The 27,395-nt window shown below is 48.9% G+C and overlaps 2 protein-coding genes across 6 annotated transcripts in view; one reads left to right on the top strand and one right to left on the bottom strand.

Annotated features, from left to right (window-relative positions):
- Positions 1-1,791: 1,791 nt before the first annotated feature.
- CCDC74B (coiled-coil domain containing 74B) lies at positions 1,792-8,858 on the top strand. Of its 4 annotated transcripts, none has more exons than XM_081842823.1 (9): positions 1,793-2,498; positions 2,894-2,938; positions 3,657-3,773; positions 3,894-4,059; positions 4,806-5,013; positions 5,109-5,191; positions 6,087-6,137; positions 7,200-7,341; positions 8,624-8,858. In XM_081842823.1, the coding sequence occupies exons 1-8, from the start codon at positions 2,174-2,176 to the stop codon at positions 7,336-7,338; spliced, it is 1,134 nt and encodes a 377-aa protein (XP_081698949.1). In that variant the 5' UTR covers positions 1,793-2,173; the 3' UTR covers positions 7,339-7,341; positions 8,624-8,858. The 4 variants fall into 4 exon arrangements, with proteins under 4 accessions (XP_081698950.1, XP_081698949.1, XP_081698948.1 ...); XM_081842822.1 differs by having other exon boundaries at positions 7,904-8,648; XM_081842824.1 differs by lacking the exon at positions 8,624-8,858 and having other exon boundaries at positions 1,792-2,498; positions 7,203-7,414.
- MED15 (mediator complex subunit 15) overlaps positions 7,752-27,395 on the bottom strand; it is a 35,716-nt gene continuing 16,072 nt past the window's right edge. Inside the window, exons 6-18 of one of the 2 annotated variants that reach the window (XM_081842768.1) lie at positions 25,460-25,731; positions 24,321-24,611; positions 23,340-23,516; positions 18,708-18,827; positions 14,633-14,769; positions 14,389-14,516; positions 13,816-13,950; positions 13,145-13,208; positions 12,639-12,705; positions 10,285-10,445; positions 9,804-9,970; positions 9,396-9,494; positions 7,752-8,791 (exon numbers count right to left, since the gene is read on the bottom strand). In XM_081842768.1, coding sequence (XP_081698894.1) covers positions 8,655-8,791; positions 9,396-9,494; positions 9,804-9,970; positions 10,285-10,445; positions 12,639-12,705; positions 13,145-13,208; positions 13,816-13,950; positions 14,389-14,516; positions 14,633-14,769; positions 18,708-18,827; positions 23,340-23,516; positions 24,321-24,611; positions 25,460-25,731 — 1,955 coding nt within the window. In that variant the 3' untranslated portion in view covers positions 7,752-8,654. The remainder of the gene's footprint in view (positions 8,792-9,395; positions 9,495-9,803; positions 9,971-10,284; positions 10,446-12,638; positions 12,706-13,144; positions 13,209-13,815; positions 13,951-14,388; positions 14,517-14,632; positions 14,770-18,707; positions 18,828-23,339; positions 23,517-24,320; positions 24,612-25,459; positions 25,732-27,395) is intronic. The other variant, XM_081842769.1, reaches the window with a different exon arrangement.

A 27,395-nucleotide genomic window follows, 5' to 3' on the forward strand; every position in this document is an offset into this window, starting at 1 on the left:
AGACTCTGTGCCAAACTGGAAGCAGTACATAGCCACCATCCCTAGGAGCTGTTATCCTTCCTGAATTTCTGTAATCTCTTTTTAAAGTTGTTGCAATGTGCTGCCAGTGCTACATCTTGTGAGAGTCCCATCGTTTCTGTGCACTGTTTTGAATGTATTGGTGCCATTCAATATCATTAGATGACCCTGTTGGGTTTCAATATTAAGAGGGGGGGGCGGGCGGGCGGAATAACTACTCTCGTCTAGGAGCTATTGCCAGCCTTAGCCACCATGAATTTGTGGTAAAGTTGTCCCTGCTTCCAGAGCCAAGTCCGAAAACTCTGTCCCTCCCCCAGCCTATGGAAAGTCAATGGGTTGAAAGGTAAAAAGTTTATTCTAAGCCGCAGCATTCGAGGCATTGGCAGGATAATTCCAGAAAGGAGCAAGTGTGGAACAGGATGCACAAAGCATTTATACAACTGTTGCAGACACACGCATGATGTCGTGTCACCATTGGCTAGGGACGTGCATAGACAAATGCTTAAGGCATGCAGAGCCGTACTTAGCTAGATTTTTCTGCTCTCGGTGATGCCTGCAGAGGGGCACCATTGAGGCTCCAGGCCTGTGTGTGTGTATGCAAATGTGCATGGCTGGGTGTGTGCCAAACTGGGTCTGACCCAGGTGAATTATAGCCTAGAAATATAGCCTGAGTCAGGCGTTCTACTCGGCCACAGAGCAGTTCCTTCTTGACCCTTGTCTCAGGCCAGGCGTAACTGGTCTCGCAGTTGCAACTCAGCAACCGGAAGTCTGGCATTATTGCACCTCGGGAGTTATGGCTCCCGAGTTACAGCACTCGGGTATCCTAAATATGAGAGGATGTGCAAGCCTACTTGTATGCTGTGCTGTGTTTCCCCTGTGGGTTCTTAGCACCCTCCCTGGGTCATGGCATCCAGCGAGGTCCCAAATCATGGCACCCAGGTATCATTCCAAGTTACTGGGCTAACTTTGGGGTGATTTGGGCCCTGCATGATGGTCTTCAATCCAGCCCCATGCTCTCTGTGCTCTGGGTGGGTGGGTTGTAGAGCATAGAAACCAATAATAATAATAATAATAATAATAATAATAATAATAATAATAATAATAATAATAAATTTATTATTTATACCCCACCCATCTGGCTGGGTTTCCCCAGCCACTCTGGGCGGCTTCCAACAGAACACCAAAATACAATAACCTATTAAACATTATAAAAAAATTCCTTCCAGTAGCACCTTAAAGACCAACTAAGTTAGTTCTAGGTATGAGCTTTCGTGTGCATGCACACTTCTTCAGATACTGTTGGCAGACCAACACGGCTACCTATCTGTAACTGGAACTATTAAACATTAAAAGCTTCCCTAAACAGGGCTGCCTTCAAATGTCTTCTAAAAGTTTGGTAGTTATTTTTCTCTTGGACATCTGGACAACGCCATTCAAATACTGTAGTGCTCAGTGCACCGTAACATTCGATTGATCATGTGGGGCGGGGCTTCCCTGCCCCTTTCCCCCAGTTTTTTTTTTTTACTCCTGGTGGGGAGCTAGCGAGAGGTGCGCCCCCTGACCCTTTATCGTCTTCGAGGGTAAGAGGCCTCTTTTGAGTTATTGCCCCTTCCTGGCTCCCCCTCCCTTCCATTCCCCTCACGACGCCTTTTCCCTTATGACGAGTCGAGACTAACACCCGCCCCTCACCGCGCTCGATGGGCGGGGCTCTCCTCCTCCTCCTCCTCCTCCTGGGGCTTCGCGCCTCTTTCGCTCCTCCGGCCACTGTGGTGCGAGCGAGCGAGCGAGCGCCCGTCGCCATGGCGACAGAGGCGGCTGCGGGGGCGGGGAGCGGCGCGAGGCTGCTCGGAGGAGGAGGAGGCGGCGGGAAGGGACGCAGAGCCGCCGCCTAATTCTCCTCAGGCGGCGGCGCTTCGGCCCTTCAGGTTTCCCGCCCCGGGTAGGAGAAGCGAAAGGGCCAACGACCTCCCGCTCCTGAGGCGGAATGGGCAGCGCCTCCGCCTCAGAGGGAAAGCTCTTCTGAAGAGGAGGAGGCGGCGCCGGCGGCAGAAATGCGCCTTAGCCCCGGCCCGGCTGCTGCTTCTCCTCGCACCCGAGCTGGTTGAGTCTGAGGCCTCTGCGCACCTCGCTTTCCTTCCCGTCCTCGGCCTCGGCCATGCAGAGCTCCGGTTTCCCTTCGCTGGGCCGCGCCCAGCAGCTCCACCAGCAACACAACCTCCACCTGCCTCCCTGGTCGCGCTTCGGCGGGCAGCAGCCTCCGCCTCCGCAGCAGGAAAGGGCCGCGTCCCCGGCTCAGCCGTCGCCTTCGCACCCCGCTTCTCAGCCTCACCCTCCTCGGCCGCCTCGGACTCCCAGCGCCGACGGCTGGAGGAGGGCGGCCACCGACCTGGAGCGCAGCCTCAAGTTCCTGCAGGCGCAGCACGCCGAGACCCTCCAGAAGCTCCACGAGGAGATCGATGTCCTCAAGAGGCAGAACAAGGGTGGGCAGCCGGAAGGATACCCCACCCCTCAAATAGGAGCCAACTCCTAGGGGGCGAGGGAGAAAATATACGAGGGGGTTCGGCAGCCCCCAAGTGGATGGGCATTGCCATTCAAATAGCACCGCGTCATGTGGTCAATTATATAGGGCGGGCCTTGCTTACCTGCCCCCCCCAATATTTCATTCAAGTTGACACCCCTCCCTGAAAAAGAGGTGGTTGCAGCAGCAGCATTCCAGCTCCGGGCACCTAGATCCAATCACCCAGTTGGCTGCCCCCTCAAGTCTCTCCCTCTCCATCCCCAAGTAAAAGAATGGGGAGATCCCTGGGCGTGAACATTACCAGTTAAAGGAGGGGTGGGCTGGCCACAATAACAAGGCCTTTTCTTTTTCTTGCAGATCTTCATTATAAGCTCATCATGAACCCAATACTTCAGAGGAAAGGTACAGCCTTGCACTGGCCATGTTTCAGTTATAAAGTGAAACTAGTCACTTGCCCACTCAAGGCTCAGGAATGGATATGATGGTTTCTGACACAGCTGCTTCACCTAAACCAGGGCTGGGGAACCTTTTGGGTTCCAAGGGCCAGGTGCTGATCAGGTTCGGCCTCCCACTGAATTTGACAGCTGTATTTGGGGGGTGTCATTAATGTCACCATGATTGACAGGTGGATGCCCCACCCACCTGTCAAAATCCTTTGTACTTAGAAACCACAAGGCAAGATTCCTTGACAGCCCCATGTTTGGAAGCTCTTAGCATAGAGTTGGTAATGAGGGGGATAGGCGAGTCCAGTGAAGCTGGTGCTTGTAATATGTGAGCCCTGGTTGTTACCCAAGAGATTAGGCTTGGTGTTTCTTGAAGGGGATGAATGAGTAGGCAAATACACAGACTGACATGGAGCAGGTGAAGGTCCAACTGAGTGCCTCCCAGCTCTTGATAGGCAAGGAGTTGATGCCAAGCATGGGAGCTCCAGGATCAGGTTTCTCTTAGAATATTTCAGCTACTAGGATGCCAAGACACAAAAGGGTCCCTTCTGAAAATGTCCTGTTTGACCTTCCCTATGGTTATGCGCTCATACATGGGTACTGGTGCTAGCCCTTCAAGGGAGTATGCACCTGTCTGCCAGATTATTCAACTAGTTCCTTTCTTTCTGTTTTTGTAGATCATTCTTCCAGCAACTTGCCTAGTAAGAAACAGCCAGGAAGCAGTGCACCAGGGAAGACAAGTGCCAGCTTGAAGATGGTGGCACCAGCAGCAAAAGAAGAGTACAGAGAACAAGGTATACACACAGTCTAAGCTGAAAATATAGCGTTAACGGTGGCCACAGTGCATCTGATGCCATGACTGTGTAGTGTTTTGAGTGTATTAGCAATGCAGCCTTTTCCTAAACATCTTGTAGGTTCTGAGGAGCTGGAAAAGCCGCCAGTAAGTGGGGAGTTCATGATGGACGAGACGAGTGCAGAAGAAGAAATTATAGAAAAGGAAGTAGATAGAGTAATGTGGAAGGAATTGGAGGACTTCAGGCCGGAGCAGGAGACGGTTCCAGAAGAGGCACCTCATCCCAGGTTTGAGAACACCCACTAAAGTAGCAGTAACTTCTAAAACAAAGCAGCAAGTTTCACACTGTTATTGTTACTGATGATTAAAAGTTCTGCTTACTATTTATCAAGGTGGTGTACACACATCCCCTCTCCATTCTCTCCTTACAACAGTCCTGTGAGTGAACTTGTGCTGTGAGGCTGTGACTGGCTCAAGGTAACCTGGGAGGCTTCATAGCTGAGTGGGGATTTGAACCTTGGTCTCCTAAGTCTTAGTCCAACACTCTAACCACTACACCACACTGTTGTGTGCAGAATTCTAAGTCTTACGCAGGCTTACTTGGGCCTTGGTAGACTTAAGTGTGGTTACTCTCAGATAGATACATAGCTTCTTTTGTACAACAGACTGTTCAGCAAATGAAAGCAATTCCTTTCTGATATTAGTGACCAGCACACACTGTTAAAACCCACCAGTGATCTGACAGCTGGGAGAACCCCCCCCCCAGTCATTCAGTCAGGATTTTTTTTAATGTAACATATAACTATATAAAATGTAATGTAACACATAGGCTATATAAAAAGGGAGAAAATATTTTTAAAGCCAAGAGAAATGGGAAGGAAACTAAAACTAATGAAAGAATAGGGCAGTTGGTTAGCCCCTGTGTTGGGGCTACTTGAAAAGAGTGCCAGTCAGTCCCTTAGGCCATAGGTTGCCCACGTGTACTTGACTGAAATAACTGTTCCTTGGTCACACTTCAACTGTGTTGTTACAGAGACGCAGATGTTTGTGACAGGATGACGTCCCCCATCCCTTTTTCATCTGGTCAAAGCAGGGCAGGAGATGTGAAAATCCCTGCTGCTTCTTCCAACCCCTTCTTGGTGACAGTGCTCCCTTCCTACATGCGGAAGCCACCAACGCTGGAGGAGTGCGAAGTGGTCATTCGGCAGTTGTGGAACATCAACCACATGCAGATGCAGGAGGTGAGGCTACTTGCTCTCCTGGGTCCCTCAGAGGCAGGAAGCTGACATTGCAGGAGGAGCAGAAAAGTCACACTCTCTCCTCCTTTCTTCTTCAGCTGATGTATTTGAGATCGTGCTTGGAAGATATCCACAAGACCAAAAGAATTCCTGAGGACTACATGCTAGCTGGTCATGTTGGGTAAGGTGGTTTTTAATGGAAAGAGGAAGGATGGTACCTCTGAATATCTCATTTGAGTTGCAGCAGGGTCTCCAAAGTACCACAGTTGATTGATTAGGTGGTCGCTGGAACTAATGAGTGGTTCAGCCATAGCTTTTAGCTAATTTCTTCTGACAAAGCTATTTGTGAGCACATGTGAGATAGGAGCTCAAATTTTTGCCAGGGAACCTTCTTTGATCTCTGCCGTTTTTTAGAGATCCCATGCATTCCTGTACCATCCTATCTCCTTGAGGAGAAAATAGCAGCTGAAAGCAATTGTCCAAATTAACTCTCCATAAAATGCATTGAGACTATTATTTTGTCCGCCTCCCTCTGCAGACTCCTCCTAATGCTGGCTATTGATTCCCACCTCCCAATACAGTTAGCCTGCTTGTTCAATTCATGTAGGATTAAATTTCACTCCTCCCAGCAATTTAACCTCAAGCAATTTAACCTCACTGGAATTTTTCTTTGTAGCTGGGCTTAAATTTAATTGAAGCAGGAAGTGGTTATGCTTGGAGTAGCCTACCTATGTGGAGAGAGCATGGAAATGCTTACTGCATGCTTACTAAAGTGCTGGATCTCACCTCCTAGGAACTTTGATGGCAGCTGCAATCTTGAGAGCAGGTGTGTTGGGGCATTTCCATGTGAGCTGAGAAAGCAGGCTGCAGTGGTATTTTGCTACTTAAGATGCTCCTATGAGTCTCAAAAGTGTTATTTCTGTGTCCTATGGAAGGACATAATGCATGATGAAAGGGCAAGAGGCGAGAATTCTTTTCCCAGTGCCTAATTGTTGGTGCCAGAATAAATACTCTGTGACCTAGTATGAAGTAGCACTTACCTATAAATATACATGCTAATTAATGTTTTCCTTCAGGAACCAAGAGGTCACACGGTTGCCCAAGGTGAAGAATGGTCCTAAGAAATGGTAAGCAGGCATCTTATCTTAACACAGGCCAGAGATGGCTTAAGGGGAGCATGATTGGTTAGGTCACACTGGGTGCTTGGACTTTGGGGCACTGCAAGGACTCCACAATTATGATTTAGAATGCAGCATGAGAAGTAGGGGGGACAACTAAATCTGGCTGTCACAGAAATTTAAGATCCCAAGGTCCACCACTGCACAGGCCACTCACAACTTTTTATTAAAGTTTTGCAATTAAAAGTCTCCCAGCAGGCTTCCCAAATTAGAAAAAGTATTTTGTGGTGAGGATCTAATTGAAATGTAAACATTTTTCAAACTGGACTCCCCCACCTTCCCAAACAGTCTTTTTTTTTAAAAAAAAAATGCCATTACATACTGCTCCTTTGAGTCCCCCCCCAGTGGTGTCCTGATGCCAAAAGGTTTTGTGGCCCTTTTAAAGCACTTCTAAAATTGGTCTGTTTTTTAAAAAAAGTTTACTGACTGCTCTTGTGATGCCAAAAGGTTTATGACCCTCCCTCCCACCAAGACCTTGCAAATTTTGTTTTGTTTTTTATTTAAAAACAAAAACAAAAATAGAATTTAATTTTTACGAATTTAAACTTGATAAAAATGATATAGAGGTGTTGAATCAGTTGATGGGAAAAGCCTTTTTGGAAGAAGTGCAGTTCTTGCCTCAGCCCCCCAGAGGGGGTTGACTCTGGGTCAGTGCTGCCCTTGGCTCACCTCTCTGCTCTAAGATGAAAGGGGTGTTGAAGTGCAAGCAAATTCTACTGTAACTCCTGCTAACACTTGTCACTTGGGCAGGTGGAGAAATGTTCCCATTTGCTCCAGAGGACTAGTTTAGTACATACGAAACATCAACATCAGTTAGTTTTTGGCTTTGAACGTGAATTATCAGAGCAAGCTCTTGGCTAAAAGCCAAGACTCCAGAAAAAAAATATTCTTTGTGTGTGGGGGCAGACACTAAACTTGGACACTGCCTTCCTCAAACACCCTATTAGAAGGATGCGAGAGCAGCTTATTTAAATGCAGACTTCAATATGACAGGCCCACTTTGTTCTCCAGTAGGATTCTCACACCACTGCCTGCTGCTGAAAGGGCTGTGCTGCCAGCACTGAAGCAAACACTAGGAAATGCTTTTGCAGAGAGACAGAAGAGAACACAGGCTGTTCAGAGGAACAGGCTCCACCGGACAGCACTTTAGCAAGTATGGTTCAATTGGCCTCTTTTTGTAATGTGTCTCCTTGCCCTAAAGTGGTTTGAAAGCCAGCTAAACCATTTCCGAGTGTGTGCTGTACTTTCAACAAATTGTTTCTGGTGTTCACCACTCAATTTTTAAAACTTCATAATTCTTTTTTGTCCACATAGCTACAGAAGATCACAGTGACCTTACTTCTCCCTAGAATCTGTTCTACCTTCAGTAGTAATTAAGTTTACTTTTTTAAACTACAGAATTGGGGGCTTTTAGATGCAAAATACACAGAAGCCTCCTTAACCCCAGGTCAAGGGGGTATCAAAGTGACTTTGCCTTTTAGCAAACAAGTTTTTGTGCCCTCGTGCTCAGGGTGCGGTGGAGCCAAAGCAGTTTGGGGGGTTGCAAGAGAAAATAAGTGAGTGTTAAAACACTGGAACAATACATTTATTACAATAAAACAAATGCCTTAGTTCATGTATGAAATAATTGATACTTTGTACTGCAATCAATCAGAGCTTCTTAAGTACATTTTTAAAAATGTCCTCAAATTGACACAGCAATCACACATTTACAGATAGCACAGCAATTGGATGCCGTGTTGGAAGAGTGCAAGCCAGTATTCAGCGACTCTGCTGCAAAGGTGATAGCAGAAGTATGTAAAAACAGCAATACTTCCACAAAGATAAAGAGAGTTGTGCATGGGAGGTAGGAGAAAGCAAAACCAGGGCTCAGTGAAGCAGCCTCAGTCTCACCCTATGCCCAGCCAGGCTCCTCCCGTGAGGCACAAGTTGATGAATGACATTTGACGCATGGCTTGCCAGAGCCACATCAGTCTAATAGCTGGCTGCCTCATAGTTGGGAAGACACAAACCGCTCACCTGCTTCAGTCAGTCACTGCACACAGCTATCAAAGAACAGCTTGTGTGGTGGGTGTGCAGGCAGCCTCTTCTTGGGCTGGTATCCAACCAAGCATACATATATACATACATACTGGGCACTGGACGAGGTCTGAAGGACGCTGTCCCTTTTCTTATAGTAGGGAGACTCCGTGACAGAAGTCTACACACACTCTTCTCTAAGAAGACATTAAAAAAAAGTCATTAACACGTCTGCCGTAAGAACCGTGAAAATCCACCCCCTGCATCAAGTTATGGGCAGGTCTACAAAGGCAGAAGAAGCACAAGCACTAAACCTAATGCCAGGCTCTTTACAAAGCCGGGCTCCTAGTAAACAAAAACAATTTAAGGCTTCTGCTTCACACGTTCCTGCCCTGCTTGGCTGTGGTTTTTTCCAGCTCAGGCCCAGCAAGAGGAGATGACGAGACATTAAGCAGCAGACAAGCAGGCCTGGCGGATGCTCTGCGCCCAGGTGTTAAGGAGTGCTGTGACAGAGTGCTTGTCAGGAAGCTGCAGCAATTTTGACATCATGTAGCGATACACTGACTGCAAGAAAGGGTTTGCTTCTGGAAAGAAAAAAGCAGAAAGAGTCTGTTATTAAAAAAAAAAATAAAGGACACCATCCAGATGACAGCTTGTATGTGGGCGGTTTTGTGTCTCATACTGATGGGTTATCAAAGCTGGGGATTTGGAGCTGCAGAACTGAAAAAAATGAGTCATTGGCTTTTCCCCCCTTCACCTCACCATTGGAAGCAGTAGCAGTGTCTTGTTACATATCTGAAGCTTCCAAAATTCAATCAAAGGATTTCCTTAGGATACTGAAATTCTGAGCTTCCAAAGCTTAAAACTGAGAGGGCAGTTTTCCTGTAAAAACTTAGTAAGAGAGTGTGTGTTTATAAGTAAAAAAATGTAGTTGGTTCTCTTCTTCCCACTTGGCATCTAGCAGTGTCCCTCAAAAAAACCCAGTATTCTGAAATCACAGATAAAACTTTACCACATCTCTTCCTACAGCACAAATAAATCCACACTCAAAAGACAGGATGGGAGTCTTAATATGAAGTGGTCAAATGGATCACAAAGGCTAAACTTACCAGTTCCAAGGCTTAATGTAGACCCTATACCCCATCACCCACCCAAATGTCATTTTCCGCCTGCCTTGTTCTTTCATACCGTACTGCTGAGGGTTATCAATCCACAAGGGGCTCTGATGTGGATAATCGGCTGGGACACTCAGTTGCAATGGTGGGACATTTGGAAGATTCTTGTCATCTGGAATTGGACACATTTTGCATTAATTTCTCAACCTTCTCCAAGAGACACCTAAAATTGCTTATCAGGCAGCCTCTTTATTAAGCAGGAATTCAGAAACAACCTCTCTGTCCCCGGCAACAGGCACCTGACCCATTAAGGTCTGGTTAGGATCCTCTGTTACCTTTTCTCTCTTGGTCAAGTTTTGGAGCTTAACCAGGCCCAGTCAACCTCCCCTGCTGATGCTGCCACCACCACCAATGCAGGCTTTTAGCCTTCCAAGTGTCAAGAGGATATTTGAAGACAGAGCTGTCTTTTCTTGCCACTCACCTAGCTTGCATATGAGGTGGACGGTGCCATTGTTGCTACAATGGGAGGGATCCAGGTTCACCAAGAACTTTGGGTTTAATCTTGCAACCTCCCCTTGTAATACATTTGGTATAGTCTGCCTTTCGTCCTCTTCATATTTCCGCTTCCGAGTGGAAGTCACCGGGGTCCTATGATAGGACAGCCAACTTCCGTTTCAATTCTCATTTCTAATTAATTTTGCATACAAAACGATAAGGCAGCCCCCAACAACTGGTCTAACTAAAATATCAAAGCAAGATAAAATAACTTCAGAAACAGCCGGAACAATATATATGCAAAAATATCTGACAAATTCCAGAAGGGTAGCTGTGTTAATCTCTTGCAGCACACACAAGTAATCTTTGGCCATCTTATTCCTTCCAGGCCTGGGCTCTGAGCTTTCCTATCTCTCACAATTCCTTAGCCATCTTTCAGCAGATACTAGAACAATGAATATACATACGTGATGGGTGGACCATGGATGGCAGTCATTGCTGGCATAAAGGTTCGGTAGAGGGAATGATTGAAGACTGGTGAGCGGATATTGGCCAAGACAGCATCCAACAACGGTTGGCACAAGTACTGCTGCTTTGTGGGAGGCACTGTAGGGGGCGGGGGGGTGGGCTGACATACAAGAGACACACATGGATTTAGGGAAGGTGCAGTTCTGTCAGTAGGTGTTGCTGGACTCTCAGGAAACAGCTTTAAGAATAACTTGAGATTTCAGGCCCTCTGCTCAGATGCCAGCTTACAAACCTGTCCATTGAATCTCAGACAGCTCCATAATAATATAATAATAATAATTTATTATTTATACCCCGCCCATCTGGCTGGGCCTCCCCAGCCACTCTGGGCGGCTTCCATAAAAACCAAAAATACAGTAAAATATCACACGTTAAAAACTTCCCTAAACAGGGCTGCCTTAAGATGTCTTCTGAATGTCAGGTAGTTGTTTATCGCTTTGACATCTGCTGGAAGGGCGTTCCACAGGGCGGGCGCCACTACCGAGAAGGCCCTCTGCCTGGTTCCCTGTAGCTTTGCTTCTTGCAATGAGGGAACCGCCAGAAGGCCCTCGGTGCTGGACCTCAGTGTCCGGGCAGAATGATGGGGTGGAGACACTCCTTCAGGTATACTGGACCGAGGCCGTTTAGGGCTTTAAAGGTCAGCACCAACACTTTGAATTGTGCTCGGAAACGTACTGGGAGCCAATGTAGGTTTTTCAAGACCGGTGTTATGTGGTCTCGGCAGCCGCCCCCAGTCACCAGTCTAGCTGCCGCGTTCTGGATTAGTTGTAGTTTCCGAGTCACCTTCAAAGGTAGCCCCACGTAGAGTGCATTGCAGTAGTCCAAGCGGGAGATAACCAGAGCATGCACCACTCTGGCGAGACAGTCCGCAGGCAGATAGGGTCTCAGCCTACGTACCAGATGGAGCTGGTAAACAGCTGCCCTGGACACAGATTTGACCTGTGCCTCCATGGACAGCTGTGAGTCCAAAATGACTCCCAGGCTGCGCACCTGGTCCTTCAGGGGCACAGTTACCCCATTCAGGACCAGGGAATCCTCCACACCTGCCCGCCTCCTGTCCCCCCAAAAACAGTACTTCTGTCTTGTCAGGATTCAACCTCAATCTGTTAGCCGCCATCCATCCTCCAACCGCCTCCAGACACTCACACAGGACCTTCACCGCCTTCACTGGTTCTGATTTAAAAGAGAGGTAGAGCTGGGTATCATCCGCATACAACATTCCATGTAGAGAAAAGGACTTCATGAGGCATCCACCCTCCTACCAGGTTCACCTCCCACGAGCAGCTCCAACTCACCCACTCTGCCTGGCCTTGGGGCTGGCCAACTGTCAAGATGCCTGTCTTTCTTTCCTTATGCACCATCTACTCAGATCCCATCAGGCAATTGCTCCTTACTCAGCTTTGGACACACTGGAGTTTGCTTGTATGGTCGACTCGCAACTTATGTGCATGTAACTTGTGTGAGCTCAGCTTTATGTGCCTGGCTGATTTTTTTTTTAAAAAGAGGCAGTCATCAAGGGGTGGGGAATTGGAAGAAGGCGGGAACACTGGCAATTGGGTCCACCATCGCACTCACCTTGGGAGAGCATTTGGATGTGCAGTTAAGAGAGTGAAAGCGGCCTTAGGTGCATTCGGAGGTGCATGGAAGTCTCCAGTGGTTTTTGCAAGACATTTTCCAGTTTTTAAAGGATTGACTATATGTGATTTTGGCTTTACGTGCTACCTCTGGAACTTAACTCTTGTGTAAGTTGCGAGTCGTTTGTTCTTGTAAAAGCAGAATAGCGCTGTAGCTCTGTCAGCGCCAAGGCCTATCTAGTCTGACATCCTATTCTCATAGTGGCTATTGGATGTCTCTGGGAAGAAGCCCAGAAGCAGGACCAGAGTACAACAGTTGCACTCTCCCTATCTGTGATTCCTTGCAACTGCTATTCAAGGGCATGGCCAATAGCTGTTGATAGCTTCATCCTCCAGGCATTTGTCTAATCCTCTCTTAAAACCATGCATAATCTTATACTCTGTCTTCTCTTAATTGCCTTTTTTCAAAACATAAAAAGGTCCCAAATATTGTAACCTTTCCACATTGGGAATTCAATCTGGCCCCTTTTGGTTATCCCTTTTTAAAGCTACAATATCCTTTTTGAGGTGTGGTGACCAGACCTTTATGCTGTACTGTGGACAACGTCTTTGCCTAGATTTTCCTTCTTTTGTTCCTGACGTGCAGAATCACTGAGAAGAGAAAGCCCCCTGCTAATGTGGACTAGGGGAACAAAGAGATACACACAGAGAGAGCTTACCACAGCCATGTCATTCTTGAGTTTCTCCAGAGCAATTTCACATTTCTGCAGTGTCTTCAGAGGACAGCTAGGAATGAAGAAAGCCAGTCTCAGAACAGGCACTTTTCTGCTTCAGAGAAAGTACAATTGCCTCCTCGTTCCCCAGATGGACATGGCAAGCCACCAACAAACAGCACTCTCCCTCCCCACTACTGCTGCTACACAGTCGCTAGGAAGAACGAAGCCGCCTACTGGAACCTGGCCCCGCTGCTGTGTGGAGCTGCTTCTTGTGCCTCTCTTCCTACAGAGAAGACACTTCCTGCCTGCTACACTTGGCAAGCACAAACCAAGAGCAAGGCAGGCTAGAGCATTGAGCCTTTTCCCTCAACTAACATAAAGCAGAATTTTGCCTGTGAACACAACTAGCTCTAATTATCTCCTGCCGCTTACAAAGACAACTCCTCTTGCTGTTCAAAGGGAGGAGAGCAAGAAGAGATGATGGGTTGAAAATGAGCACACAAGTTTACCGTTTGGAAGGATCAGTCAGAATATCCAGCAGGCTTTTCATCTTACTGAGGTCCTTCTTCCTGTCTGAATTGATAAGAAACACTCCTGAAAGAGGCAGTTACGCTAGAACTATCTTGCAGGACAGAGAGAAAGCAGATCTCTTCTGACAGGCGAAGGAGGTCTGTACCTTTTCAGGTTCAAGCTTCTCTGCCAAAGACAACCACTCAGAAAGAGGTCATAGGGTGCAACATGGCCTCTGTCGCATCCTTGTGAGGACAGCAGCAGATGGCACAAACTGAGAGCGTGTCCATCCCTTCTGCTTTTCAGAGGGTGCAAAAGTGCAACATGCCTCAGGCAGCCTTCCATATGGCCCGCGGTGTGCCATGCCCAAACACAGTTCAGCCACAGAAGGTAACTCTGGGCAGAGCCAAAGAATTCATCGCCACCCAGTTTCCCTCTACTTCCTGCAGAGATATAACATGGTTTATTCATCACTTTGCACGTGACAAAGCTATATCTACAGGTAACCTGGCAGCAAGTAGGAATTAACATGGCTGATCTGGACTACCGAGCCCAGACCTAGCAGAAAGCCTCTTGGTACCTACCACCTGCTGCTGCAAGGGGAAAGGCTATCAAGCCTGGGCACTGACAACCCCAAGCACACCACCAGGGGGCGTCAACACACACTTACCTTCATTCTTATCTATCTTGTTGATCATCCTCCGCAGAGGCTCAATGTACTTGGACAGCTGCTTGAGTTTTTCCAGGTACTGCTGCTCTTCAGATTGGCTGGAGCTCGCTGGGCTCATGACAGAGTTGGGATTGCCTTCCAGGCAGAAAAGAGGACAGGTTAGACCCATGGAGTAAAGGCACTGAACAGGAGGAGGGAGAGGTGGCTGCACCCAGCACAGCCTGCCTTCCATCTGCTTTCCTGCATGCACCCCCAGGCTGCTCCCCCTCTGCCACCATCACAGAGCTATTCTGGGGATTCAGAGTTTGGCTGTGGGACATGCTGCCTTTGTCCTGTTGTTGGGCTGCCTGCAATACAGCTTCTGCCAGGGAAGCAGAGGATCACAGTCTGTAAGCAAATTGTGTTCACCCACCACACCACTGATAGTTAAAATTATCAAAAAAATCCGCTCAAATGCCAGCACTGGGTCCCCACAATTAACCCCATTTATGCAAAAAGTGCATTGCAGGCACAGACTTGGAAGTAAAAAGAGGGGCAACCTGGTTTTGCTCCCACAAGCCCTGCACAAATTACCTGGAGTATTTAGTGGCCCAGGAGATGGGACACTGAAGTTCTGTGGCGTTCGTGCAGCTGCTGGACTTTGAGAGGGCTGAGGAGATGGACTGGGGAGGAAGCTGCTGGGAGATGGGGCTGGACCAGAGCTGAAAGAGGAGGAAAGTATTTCCCATTGAGGTCTGGGGATGAAGCAGCTATTATTGACCCTAAACAGAAAACTTGAAACCACCTGAAGCCTGCTTACTCCTACATCAAGGCTCACCTGACATTAGAGTTGGGCTGGGAAGTTGGCTGCCCTGGCTGGGGAGAGGGCTGAGGTGGCGGAGGCATCGGCTGAGGGGTCTGGGCTTGCTGGGCTGGTGAAGGAGAAGACATCATGGTGATGCTGCTCTGGCTGACCTAGAACAAAGGAACCGTCACTGGCAAGAGGAGCCTTTCCAAAAAGCCAAGGGCACCAGGACAAGCGCAGCAGCCAGGGATCCCATTGAAAGGCAGCGTATATGACCTGCTGAGGAGCCTTGGGCTTGCCACTCTTTCCTGGGCTGTAAAATGAAGATTGTAATGAACACGGCAGGAAGCTCAAAAAGTCTTCAAACTAAGTGTGAAAAAACAGACCCAACACAGCAGCATTTCACTGCAAGCCTCCTGTGACTTCACCACATGCAGAATTCTTCCCTGGCTTGCTAAGGACAGAGAGCCAACTCGGAGAGTCTTCAGTTCCATCTACATTTACCAGACCAAACATCTGTCTGAAAAATGCCAGCCTCAACTAGTACCATGGGAGACTTACCTTCATTGTGGCTCAGTGCACCAAAACACCGTTCCTTTAAGCTTTGTCAATGATTTCCACAACAGACTGAGATGGTCCAAAGTGTGTATGTGTGCTGCATGCATGATGGACACAGGCTAGCTTGACAGAAGAATGCTCCAGCCCCACAGAGAACAGATTCAGAGTAAAACATAGAACTGCATGGAGCAGCAATAGCTCATCATACAAAACACATGTGTGTTTTGGGAAGCAGAGGAGGTGCGTACCACAGTCCCACAAGCTGCCCAAGTTGGCAGACTGCTTCCCTCTTTTGCTCCATTTCCACTGAGCATTAGAAGATCAGACAGACAAAACTTCCCGTTCCTCTTTGGAGGAACTCTTTAGAAACTACAGCCAGCTGCATGAAATATAGCTGAACAAACCCATCATCGTACCCTAGTCCCTGCCCCCTCCCCCAGGGCCAACGGAGGCCTCGTATTTAGGCACTTAGAAAGTTTTGCAGCTTTTAAAAAATGCACATCAGACCAAAATATGACACCCACCCTCTCGGCTTAGAGCTGCAAATTAAGCAAATGAGACCACTTTTTGGATTAACAAATATGGACTTTGTCATTTTAAAGAGTTAAAAAATTCATAAATATTGCTAAAAATATACCGTTTCTGATGACACAGAATTAGATGGTGATGAGCATGTCCTCCCCAGTCTGCTGCTCATGTTGTATGAACAAACAGCTCACTCTTCAGAGCCTTATTTTGCTTTCCTCTGCCGTCATTTTTAATCTTTATTATGGCTAGGGGCCTCTCTGGATCTCTAAGAGGGCCTGCTCTCCCACCCCCTTCAAATTCCAGCTAAATGTGTGTGCAGTTTGCAGCATAATTAATTGTTCTAGGAATCTGAAGCAAAGAGTGAAGGCCGAGATTCCGTGTTCTCAACCTCTAATCTTCACAGCTGGCTCCCTCTAAAGGAGCAGCTTTTTTTATTAAAAAAATGGACAGATACTGATCAAAGCAAAAGGCCCGTAGATAAGCAACACCTGTTCTTTTGCTTACTCTAGCTGCGCAGCAGGGTTGATTGCCCACAGAACGCTAAGTGAAAGCCTTGGACCCAAAGCTTTCTTCTTTTTAGGATTCTACCTTATTTGAACTGCTCTCAATGCAAATTGTTTTCAGAAAACCTTGGTGCCATTCAACTGCAAGAGAGTGTGTCCTTCAACTGTGTTTATCTGACAGCCTGATGCTGAATTTCTACAAGGCCTAATTGAGAGGGGAAAGTGTTTTGTGACTGGCAGGTGCTGCAAAGCCAGAACACCTTACCTAGAAAGCAAACTCCTATTTAAACTCAGTGTGAATCACAGGTAAGGGCCTGCCAGTGTGCAAATAGGTTGCTCATCCACTGAGAAGCCACAACAGTTTCAGTGCCAAGCATACCATGTGGAGGGGAGGCTGGACATGGGTGCCACACAGCTCATCTGTCAAACCTATAGGGGCAAGACCAGAGATTTTGAGAAGCCTACTAATTTAGGGGATACCGATACCGGCTTTGGTAGTGCTACAACACAGATAAGGGAACAGCCAGCAAATTACTAGATCATTTCCAGCTGATGGAAAGCAGACTGGGAACAGAAGTGCTTGTGAAGCAGTAAGCAGGTACTGAAGGATATGTTAAATGACTGTGGATATTTCTATGCACCCAGAACTAATTGCTGTTGGCAACATTTAAGGTTATTCACAGGGGTTGTTCATGTCAATCTGCTTCCTTTGATTGCAGTGCTGGGTGACTCAGATTAGAGGTCAACATCTGGGCTTCTTTCTCAGGTGGAGGTTGTTTGAAGCAGCTTTACGAACCTTCTACCAACCAAAGCTGGTCTACAGAGAGGATACTGGTTCTCCTTCTCAGTACTTGAGTGGCTGCAGCTGTGACTGTATTCCACCAGGCCCAGATTCGTTATGGTAGAGGAAACCTACATTTCTGCTGTCAGCTAAGCTGTGCAATCTGCCAGTTGACCTTGGTCAAAGCACCCACTTTCAGCCTTGGGAAGAACAGGAAGAACTGTCTCTCAAGACATTATTGTTTCCTGGCCAGCAAGATAAGGGTTGGAAAGAACTTGAAAACTAGGCATGCCGAACAGACCACAGAATGTGGGAGTCAGTGAGAGAAGCAGCTCAGTGGAATGAGCCAAGCTCACAAGAGCCTTGTTGCTGTGTGAGTCAACACAAACCCCGGGATGTAACTGCCTCACAACAAAGTAGAGCAGTGGGGCTGTCAGCAATTCTACTTTATGGGAGTTTGAGCCCCATGATTCACCCCAGCAATTCCTCTTCTGGGGGGAACCTAATGGTGCAACATACTGAAAAGAACAGCACACAAGGCTGGGTGGGGAGGTCATCTCAAGATCAATGGGCCAACCGAGTAGGTGGGTATCCGCTGGTGGAGTTCCTCAGCAAGAGTGCTTGGGGGTACAAGTGGAGTACAGTGGTACCTCAGGTTACATACGCTTCAGGTTACAGACTCTGCTAACCCAGAAATAGTATCTTGGGTTAAGAACTTTGCTTCAGGATGAGAACAGAAATCGTGGCAGTAGCAGGAGGCCCCAATTAGCTAAAGTGGTGCTTCAGGTTAAGAACAGTTTCAGGTTAAGAACAGACCTCCGGAACGAATTAAGTACTTAACCCAAGATACCACGGTATTTCACAGGTGTGGAACCAGACCTGATAAAGACTGCACAGAACACCTTCTCCTGGAGTTTAATAGCCCTGACATGCTGTAGTCATTAGCAAGCCAAATGTGGGTGCAGAAACCGCCTTGGGTGTAAATCCACAAAGTCACTTTGTGTGGATCTTGGGCGGTCAGTCATTATTCCATATGCATATGGCTTTTGTGAAGATGACAAATTGCCACTGTATAGCAGCAGGACTACAGAAGTGATAAACAGGAGCTCCAGCAGTCTAAGCAGCAGCAATCTGAAGGTGGTTTGACTTCTCTCTCCCTGCTGATTAAACAGAGACTGCCAGACAACCCACTTGAGTCAGATTTTGGCAGGATGGGTGGGGTGAGATCCCTGAAAGACCCACAAGGCTTCCTTCAGGGGAGCAGTTCAGTTGCCTTTGGGCTACACAAATGGCCAGAAACCTCTACCAGCCTCTTCGGAGGCAAAGGGAAGAAAACCAGCAGCAGCAGCTACAAAATGTAACGGGGAGAGCACATCTACCCCTCAAGGGTCTTTGCAAGCTTCCTCCTCCCTCGGAGTACAGGCACAGGTTCAACGCATGTCTTAGCAGCTAAATCAGCATTCCTGCGATCTGTTCCTATGAACTATGCCAAGCATTGTGGAGGCGAGGGAGACTTGGGGCAATGCCTCTCCTGGACTTCCCTGCTCCCAGAAGCTAATCTGCGGTCCTGCTTAGCTTCCCCCACCATTCTATGGGCTGCCTTCATTGGGGTGCCCATGTTCACTGCTAAGTGTGCACACCAGTAGTTGAACAGAACTCATGACAAGGGAGGTGGCCCCTTGTGCAACACCCACCCCACCAGCCCCCTGGCACAACACACATCAGCTCCAGTAAATACCTGAGGCATTTGCTGTCCACCCAAAGGAATGGTGCTTGGAGGCGTGGCAGAGACAGCGGTGGTAGGCGGGAACCGTGGTCTTATTTGCATCCCACCTCGGGCCATAGTTGCGGTGATCATCTTGGGAGGACAGAGGGACAGACAAAAGTAATCGCAACACAAGAAACGCAGCACGCCGGCAGGATGAGAAGCACATGCAGCCTCCGAGGAGGAGGTGGAAGTCAAGCGAACTAGTCTTAGGAAGGCCACCCTGCAGCAGTCGCTGGCTTGGGAGACACAACACTTGCACTCCTGACTGGCTCTGTCAGAGGACTCTGGGGTGAGCGGGTGGATATGGAGAGCTAGAGTCCAATTAAAGGGAAACAATTAAGGGGGAGGTTCAGCTGCACATCAGCTATATCAAGGCCCTCTAATGGGATGCCAAACCTAGAAGAGGAAATTGACATCTCCACTGACCCACCTGGACACACAGCACCAGTCTGTATTAAGCTCTGATTTAAGGTCCAGGTGTGACATGGGCAGGTTTGACCAGAGTTTTATCATCTGCAAACTATATGGCTCAGCCGGAACCACCCAAGCCAGTGGAAGAGGCTTTGGTCCCATCTCCTGCCCAATTCCTGACCCTCAGGGGAGTCCTTAAGACTAGCCCAGACCTTGGAGGATGGGGGAAGAATGATGACAGGCAACTGCATTTAGTGCTTCATGTAGATGGACCTGCAGCAGCCACAGCAACAACAATGTGTCTTGAAAAAAAGTCAGAGCTCAAAGCTGCTAACAAAAAAGTTAGGAACACAAACGGACACACACATGAAACAAGGAGAAAGGAAATCACAACTCAAGAACAGCACAACTTTGCACGGCTGTTAGTTCATGGCAGAGCAATCAAGCCCCCTTCCCCTCCCCCAGCCTGGGGCAGTGACGGATGGTCAAAGAGGCTTTTCGGAAGAGAAAGGAATGAGGGGAGGCCAGACAAACCACATGCGCATGTCCAACACACACAGCATGCAAAAGCCACCACAGCAGGGGAGGCCAAGGCCAAGCACCACACAACAGCAGAAGCAGCTTCCCAACAGAGGCGGATGCGCCACAGAGAATGGAGGGTGAGCCATGGTGGGCATGGGTGGTGGCGGCAGCAGCAGCAGCAAGACTGGGGGTGGGCAGCTGACAAAACGTGCTCCTCCTCCAGGCATTCCTCCACATTCAGAGCCACACAGGCGCCAGCAGGCTCAACCGAGGGACCACCGTGGGCCGGGGCCTCCTGCCACACCACCAAAGGGAAGACTGTTGGAGCCACGGCCTCCAAAGGCTCTTCCTAAGACCCAGCAGGAGAGTCGAACCGACTGCGAAGGCAGCACCATGACTTCAGTAAGCTGAACTTGCCAAGAACTCCAGACTGCAGCACACATACATCCCCAAGGCAAAAGCGTTTTGTGGAGATGGGGGGAGGCTGAGAAAGAGCTACTCTGGCACAGTAAAGGTGTTAGAAATGTAGAATTGGAAGGGTCCCACGAGGGTCAACTAGTCCAACCTCCTGCAATGCAGGAGTCTTTTGCCCATCATGGAGGTTGTACCCACAACCCTAATATTAGGAGTCTTACGCTCTACTAACTTGTTTGGGTTTTTCCCCTCTAGGATGTGCCTCTTGTATTTCAAATGAGAGAGAGTACACAGGCATCACCAGCGCAGAGCTCCCGAATTCCCAGGAACAACTCGTAGGGAGGATTTTCTCCCACACCTCTTGAGGACTTCTTAAACTTATGGAAGAAGTTTAAATTGTACACAGGTTCAATTTCCTGGACAGCTAATTTGCATATATCCCTCCTCTTACAGATTCAGTCCCCCCTTCCCCTTCCCCCAGCAAAAATAAATAAATCTAGAAAATGGAAGTATCAACTTCTAACCTCTCGCTCCTAGCGGGTTTTGAGGCATGAAGCTATGACCAAGATGCGGATCCGGACAGCATATTGCCCCAGCAAAAAAGCACGAAAGTGGAGTGGAGTAGAATTCAGCTCCAGAAGCCACTGGATGTGGATGAGCGTCCTTGAGGATCGATGGCTCACATCCTCACAACACACTGAAAGGGCCTGAACTGGAGGGCTGCCTCCAGCAGCCCACAATCCAGAGGAGAAAGTCTGCGTAGAAGAGCTGCCTCATGCAATTGGCTGCCCTTCGTTCAAGGCTTCCTCCCACACAGCACCACCAGGAGGGCTCTTTGAATGATGATAAGGGAAGGGTTCAGGGAAGTAGTATGGTAAATAAATCCTAACTGCATTTCTAGGAGAAAGGGCAGGCAGGCAGGAGTTGCCTCCCGATCTCAATTGGAGATGAAGCTCCACTCCAAGAAGTAAGAACTGCCCCCTTGCCAGGCATCAACAAGCAAGACGCTGGAAAGACTACCAGAAAAGTCAGGAAGAGATTTGATTTGAAAACCACAGAAAGACACCCATAAAGGACAGAGAAAAGGTCCAGAGCTAGGCATTTCCTTGGTTAAAGCAAGTCGCTTGTTGTATTAGAGACGAGTCTGACTGATCCAACTTCCACAAGGTCCAGATTGCCATCAGCCTCTCTCTCGGTGTCTTCATGTGCATGACATCTCCTTGGCAGGCTGGAGAAGCCAACCCTACTTTGGGCATGGCCAACAGCCACAATAACCAAATCAGGTGTGGGGTATCTCTGGCCCTTGAGATGTTGCTGAACTACAATTCCCATAATCTCTGGCCAACGACCATGCTTGCTAGCCGGGTCAATAGTTCCCCACACCTGCCTTGGACGATGTTATTGAGGCTGGTCCCTTAGGCCTTTTCACCCTGGAGCAACTGGTAGCAGCCACCATTTGTCAGAATGGTGCGCGCCAGCCAGAAAGAACACCCCAACTCCCACCATAGATAACCATTCCCAAAGGCATTAGCTGGCCATATCCTCAGCACACAATCAAGGACTTCCTCGTAGTCTTTGCGACTGCCAATGCCACACTATTAACTGGCCAGAGGCCACATCAGTTGGGAAATGTTGGTTTGTTGTGTTTGGAAAGCTGCTTTGTGCAAGCCCAGTAGTTTTCACACAAGCTTGGCTTGCTCCCATCCTCTAGCCCATCAATTCCCAACTAGCGAAAGATGAGGTGAGCCAAAGAGGGAATCAGGGGGGGGCCTGTCTAAGTTATGACAAATGGGTGGATGGGCCATGATAAACAGACTTAGTGGTTTTTAATGGTAGGAGATGTTGCTGCGTTGTATTATTATACTATATTATATCGTATTGTGTTATTTATGTACATCGTTTACTTTCTGAGAGTTAAGAATAGGACTGGGATAAATTGTGTCTGCTGTGCCCGTATTTTACACAGGTTGTATATGATGTTTGTTTGTTGGTGTGTTATGCCTAATAAAGGATTTTGAATTGAATTGACAAATGGGTGGAAGCACATGGACCTTGAGACAGGGCAGCCACAAAGAGGTCTATTGTGGACAGGAAGTGCATCTCAGGACTTTGCACTCTTTACCCCACAGAACCTTTGAAGAGTCCCCTCTGTTTCCAGTCCACTAAAGCACTGTGGCTTTAGGTAAGCTTCAAAGAGGTTCACAGCTGATGCTTCCTGAGTGTCTCCTTGGAACCCTTTCCTCTAGGTCTCTCTCGCCCTGCCCAATTGAAGCACCTGCAGATCCTACCCCAATGGAGTGTTGATGCTTTGACAGCAGCGAAGGGGCTCTCCAGGACTATCAGGACAGACCCATCTTGCACAACAGGGACTGTGTTCTGGGCTGTTTTTGCTGTGCTATCAAGCAGAACAGCAATAAGCAGATCCGACATTCACAAGCCTAGGAAGAGCCCTGGTCTGAAGCCTGATGGCAACATCCTGGCTTTGCCCTTGGATTTCTGAGCTGGGGGTACACAGATGCCAGGCCCCCGTCTCCATGTGTCCCCAACCTAAAACCTCACTGGTGCCTAATTGGTTTACATGGGAACCGGTTCCCTTTTCCCTACTTCTACCTCTCTGTTTGCACAGCCATCTCTGTGACTTACCTGGTGGAAAGCGAAGTGTTTCAGGAACCACAGAAGCCCCTGGAGATGGGAGAATCCCCAAGCCCACCCTGGTCCTGAGCCCCTCTCCCAGCATGCAATCAGACTTCAGGCTTCCTGCATGCCGGGGAACAAGTTTCCATGGCCTCTCATGTGCACATGCAGCTTCCTCTGAGCCAGCTCTCATCCAAACAAGGCAGCTCCTTTAAGCTCATGTTGATAAGGACAGAAAAGAGAGAAAACGGGACTCCATCAGGGGCCCCCCAAACCAAGGCTACTCATTCAGAAAGACTGTTAAAACGGGGGGGGGGGGAGTGAGAGAGAAACTGAACAGATAGGAGACTCCAGGACTACTAAAGCATCAAGGGTTAGACCCACAGACATCAGACCCCGTCACCCCAGGCAGGAGCCCTCTGACTTCGGCAGTCCAGACATGCTCAAAAGGGGTGAAGAAATATTGCCTCCAACTCAAGACAAAGGGATGGCAGTAGGGGAAGAGTCTTCATCAGAAAGCCAACTGGGGCACCACCACCCAGCTCCCCCTGCTTCATGCTCCAACTCTGCAGGCAACTTATTACTGGCTGGCTCTGGGAGGGGAAGGGGGGGTCGGCTTACCGGTCCTGAAGCCCCCATCTGAGCAGCCTGAGCTTGAGCCGCGGCTGCCTGTTGTTGTTGTTGTTGTTGCTGCTGCTGCTGCTGTTGTTGTTGTTGTTGTTGCTGCTGCTGTTGTTGTTGTTGCTGCTGCTGCTGCTGCTGCTGTTGCTGCTGCTGCTGTTGGTGCAAAGCTCTTGCCTTGGGAAACAAAACAAAGGGAATTCTGCACAGATCTGGGTTGAATCAATCACACTTAAACGTTTATCTTAAAACTGGACACACACCCCTCTGGACACACACTTGCTCCCTTGCCTCCTACACTTCTGTGGCTTAGGTGCCAGGCTTACGACCTCTGTATGGCATAGATAGATAGATAGATAGATAGATAGATAGATAGATAGATAGATATAAATAATTGTTTACAAAGGCTGGAGGGCCAAAGGAGCTGCATTTCACTCTTAGCCTGAAACATAAGCCAGCTCTTAAAGCCCTGCTATAAATATCCATAAATTAATAAATTTTGCAAGATTTAACTGCAAGAACTGAAAAAACTTATGAGGGACATTGCAATATTCTGGATCATTTCTGCACCTATAAGGAGGGCTAGGAACTTTTTCTTTTTTCTAAAAAGAAAAAAGAAAAAAGAGGAGGGAACAGAATAGATTCTCAAGGCTCTCGTAGGAATTTGCATCCTGCACCACTGACTGCTGTTGTACTGCTGCTGCTGTACAACTTGGCACTGAAGAACACAAGCTAAAAAGCAGCAGCACAGAAGCCAGCGGTGGGGAAGGAAGCAGCAGCTACAAAGCAAGCCCTGCAACTAAACTGCACCCCTCTTGGCCAAAGGTGGGCTGGAGGGGAAGGAGCTGGTGCCCGACACCACAGGCTCCCTCCACCCAGTTTGGTCTGCTCCTCTTTGGCAGAGAGCCCTCCCCAAGATCCCCTGAGCCCATGTGAGCTGCCTCCTCTGCACCTGACCCATTCTTGTTCTTCTATACTTACCTGCATGACTTTAATCTGTTGGGCTGTGAGCATGACCTGACCAGGGATCTGCCCTGGGATTGTCTGTGCCTGAGACACTACTGGCTGCGGCGGCTGAGCTTGTGCAGCCTGTTGCTGCTGCATCTGTTGCATCTGCTGCTGCATGACCTGCTGCGATGGGGGTGGCTGTTGTTGTTGTTGCTGCTGCTGCTGCTGCTGCTGTTGTTGTTGTTGCTGCTGCTGGGCCTGTATGGCCTGAACTTGCAACTGTTGCATTTGAGCAATCCGCTGCAGTTGCTGCTGCTGCTGCATCTAAAACCAGGAAAGGGTTGGAAGACATTTGAACCTACACAACAGGTAAGGCTAGCCAAGAAAGGAAACAGGGGTGGGCTGAGTGAAAAGGCCGCAGGCAGACAGCTGACGAGAATGGATGTCCATCTCTCTCCGCCTCCACCTTTGCTCTTCACACACACTGACAACCATCATGTCCAAGCAACCTCAACTCATTCAGACCCTTTGTGGTCTACAACAGGAATGTGGAGCCTTCCATTCTCTAGGCCTCCCAAAAGAAAATGAAGCAAACCAGCTGCACAGGAAGCAGGGAGTGTTCTTGGCTGGTGGAGTTTCCTTGCTGCACACAGCAAACGGAAAAGGTCCCTTTCTCAGCACGCAGCAAGGAAGCCGAGGGAGGGAAGATGCCATGTGGAAGGTGGGTGGGGTTTGGGCATATTTTCGGACATATACCCCCAAGGTAATTTGGCCCATTCTCTGTGTGTGGCAGGCAGAAGATCCTCCCTCCTAATCCCAGTCTACAATATCCAGCCACATTCATGGACAGTCAGTGGTCAATGTCTCTCTCTTCAAAGGAGGGGTCCATTCCATTCCCACCCATGCCCTCCTCCTCTTCCTCCTCAGTCTCAGTTAAACTCCTCTCTGGGTCCACCTATGAAGTGGCATGTGTTAATGAGGCCTGCTCCCCACACATTCAACTCCTCATAGCAAATAATGGGCTGCCAAAGCTTCGCTGTACATATCTGCCCTACATCCCTAGACAAGGGTAACCGCTGCAGGCCACCAGGTGCCCCACAGAAAGACGCTGCAGCTCTAAAGCATCCAGCCTTTGGAAGCCACAGGCCACCTCTCTCTCTCTCTCTCTTTACCTGCTGCTGGTTCTGCTGATGCAGTTTTAGCATGTGCTGCTGCTGGGCTGCCTGCATCTGCTGCTGTTGCTGTTGCTGCTGCTGCGCCACGGCTGCCGCCTGCTGCTGCTGCTGCACCGCTTGGAATTGCTGCTGGATGGCCGTCTGCTGGGCCTGGAACTGCTGCTGCTGCTGCTGCAGCGCTGCCTGCTGTTGCTGCTGCGCCTGTGCCTGCTGCTGCTGCTGAAACTGCTGCTGCTGCTGCTGGGCCATCTGTTGCAGCTGGAGCTGGGCTGTGGGGCAAAGGAAGGGGAAGGGAGGAGCCATGGGTGTGCGGCAGGAGGCTGGCAGGGCCCTCAGAGAGGGGGCAGTCAGCAGCTGGGGCTTTTCTGGGCAAGGCCACCTCAGAGTCCAAATCCAACCATCAGGCACAGCCCGACTTCGGAATTGGACTTTGCAGTAACTGCAGTATTCTGGAAAGCAGAATACAGGATTAGAAGAAAGCCACTCTCACCCAATGCACAGGAAGCAAGAAACAAAGAAAACGGGCCTGAGCCTGTTTAGCAGATGAAGGTGAACACTTTCGCTCAGCCAACAGTCACTTCTGCAGTTAACTGGCAAGGATGGATCCTTGTGGCTGCCTGAAAAGGCCCACATTCATGGAGGGTAAGAGCCTAATCCGCCTGTACAGGAGTTGCCAGACAGAGCAGCCAAGAAGGACAAGAGAATGGATGGGGAACGTCTGGCCTGCGGGCCAATCTTTTACTGCAAGCCATGGCCATCAGCTAATGGGTAGGAGGACAGGGCTGAATCCTGCACTGGACCGTGCAACCTAAGTGGCAGGGTTAAAGCCTTTTCCATTCTCCTTTAAGTGGGCTGTGGTGGTGCCCAACTGCCGTCACCTGCCTGCTTAAAGGAGGAGAGGATGCTTCAGCCCTGTCACAATGACATCACTGATAAGGATCTTGGCTGGGGAGCCAAAAGGGGTTCCCCACCCCTAGGCTAAATAGACAAGGAGACAGGCGTGGGGGTGTCTCTGATGGACGATTCCTCTGCTGCAGCTAAGACCTGCTAGTCTCTACACCAGGCTAGGTAACCCAGCAGCATGAAAGGATAGTTGTGAAACGGCACTGGCTCTGCCCGCTTTCGCCCGCCTCTCCAGCTCAGAAAGGGATAAGGGAAGCAGGTGAAGTGAACAGACGCTTCCTTAACTCGTCACATGCCACTCGGAGGAAGAAGATGAGACAGGGCTAGATGGGGTGAATCAGCTTGTCCTGGGAACAAACCATCTTTGTACATGGCTAAAACAAAGCCATAGACAGCATCTTAAAAAGCAGAGACATCACCTTGCCAACAAAGGTCCGTACAGTTAAAGCTATGGTTTTCCTAGTAGTGATGTGTGGAAGTGAGAGCTGGACCATAAAGAAGGCTGATCGCCAAAGAATGGATGCTTTTGAATTATGGTGCTGGAGGAGACTCTTGAGAGTCCCATGGACTGCAAGAAGATCAAACCTCTCCATTCTGAAGGAAATCAGCCCTGAGTGCTCACTGGAAGGACAGATCCTGAAGCTGAGGCTCCAATACTTTGGCCACCTCACGAGAAGAGAAGACTCCCTGGAAAAGACCCTGATGTTGGGAAAGATGGAGGGCACAAGGAGAAGGGGACGACAGAGGATGAGATGGTTGGGCAGTGTTCTTGAAGCTACCAGCATGCGTTTGACCAAACTGTGGGAAGCAGTGGAAGACAGGAGTGCCTGGCGTGCTCTGGTCCAGGGGGTCACAAAGAGTCGGACACGACTAAACAACAACAAAACAGAGCCAGAGAGCAAACTCTCTGCCATATGCTCCTATTTTTATCCAACGGGGGCTAAAGGGATTCCTCCCAAGGGAATTCCCTCAGCATGCTCCAAAGCAGGAAAATCCCCCCGGCCCTGGCCCGAACCTGTTGGCTTCCCAT

Source organism: Podarcis erhardii (genome assembly GCF_964252035.2).
Source record: "Podarcis erhardii genome assembly, chromosome: 15".
In the NCBI taxonomy this organism is placed as follows: Eukaryota; Metazoa; Chordata; class Lepidosauria; order Squamata; family Lacertidae; genus Podarcis; species Podarcis erhardii.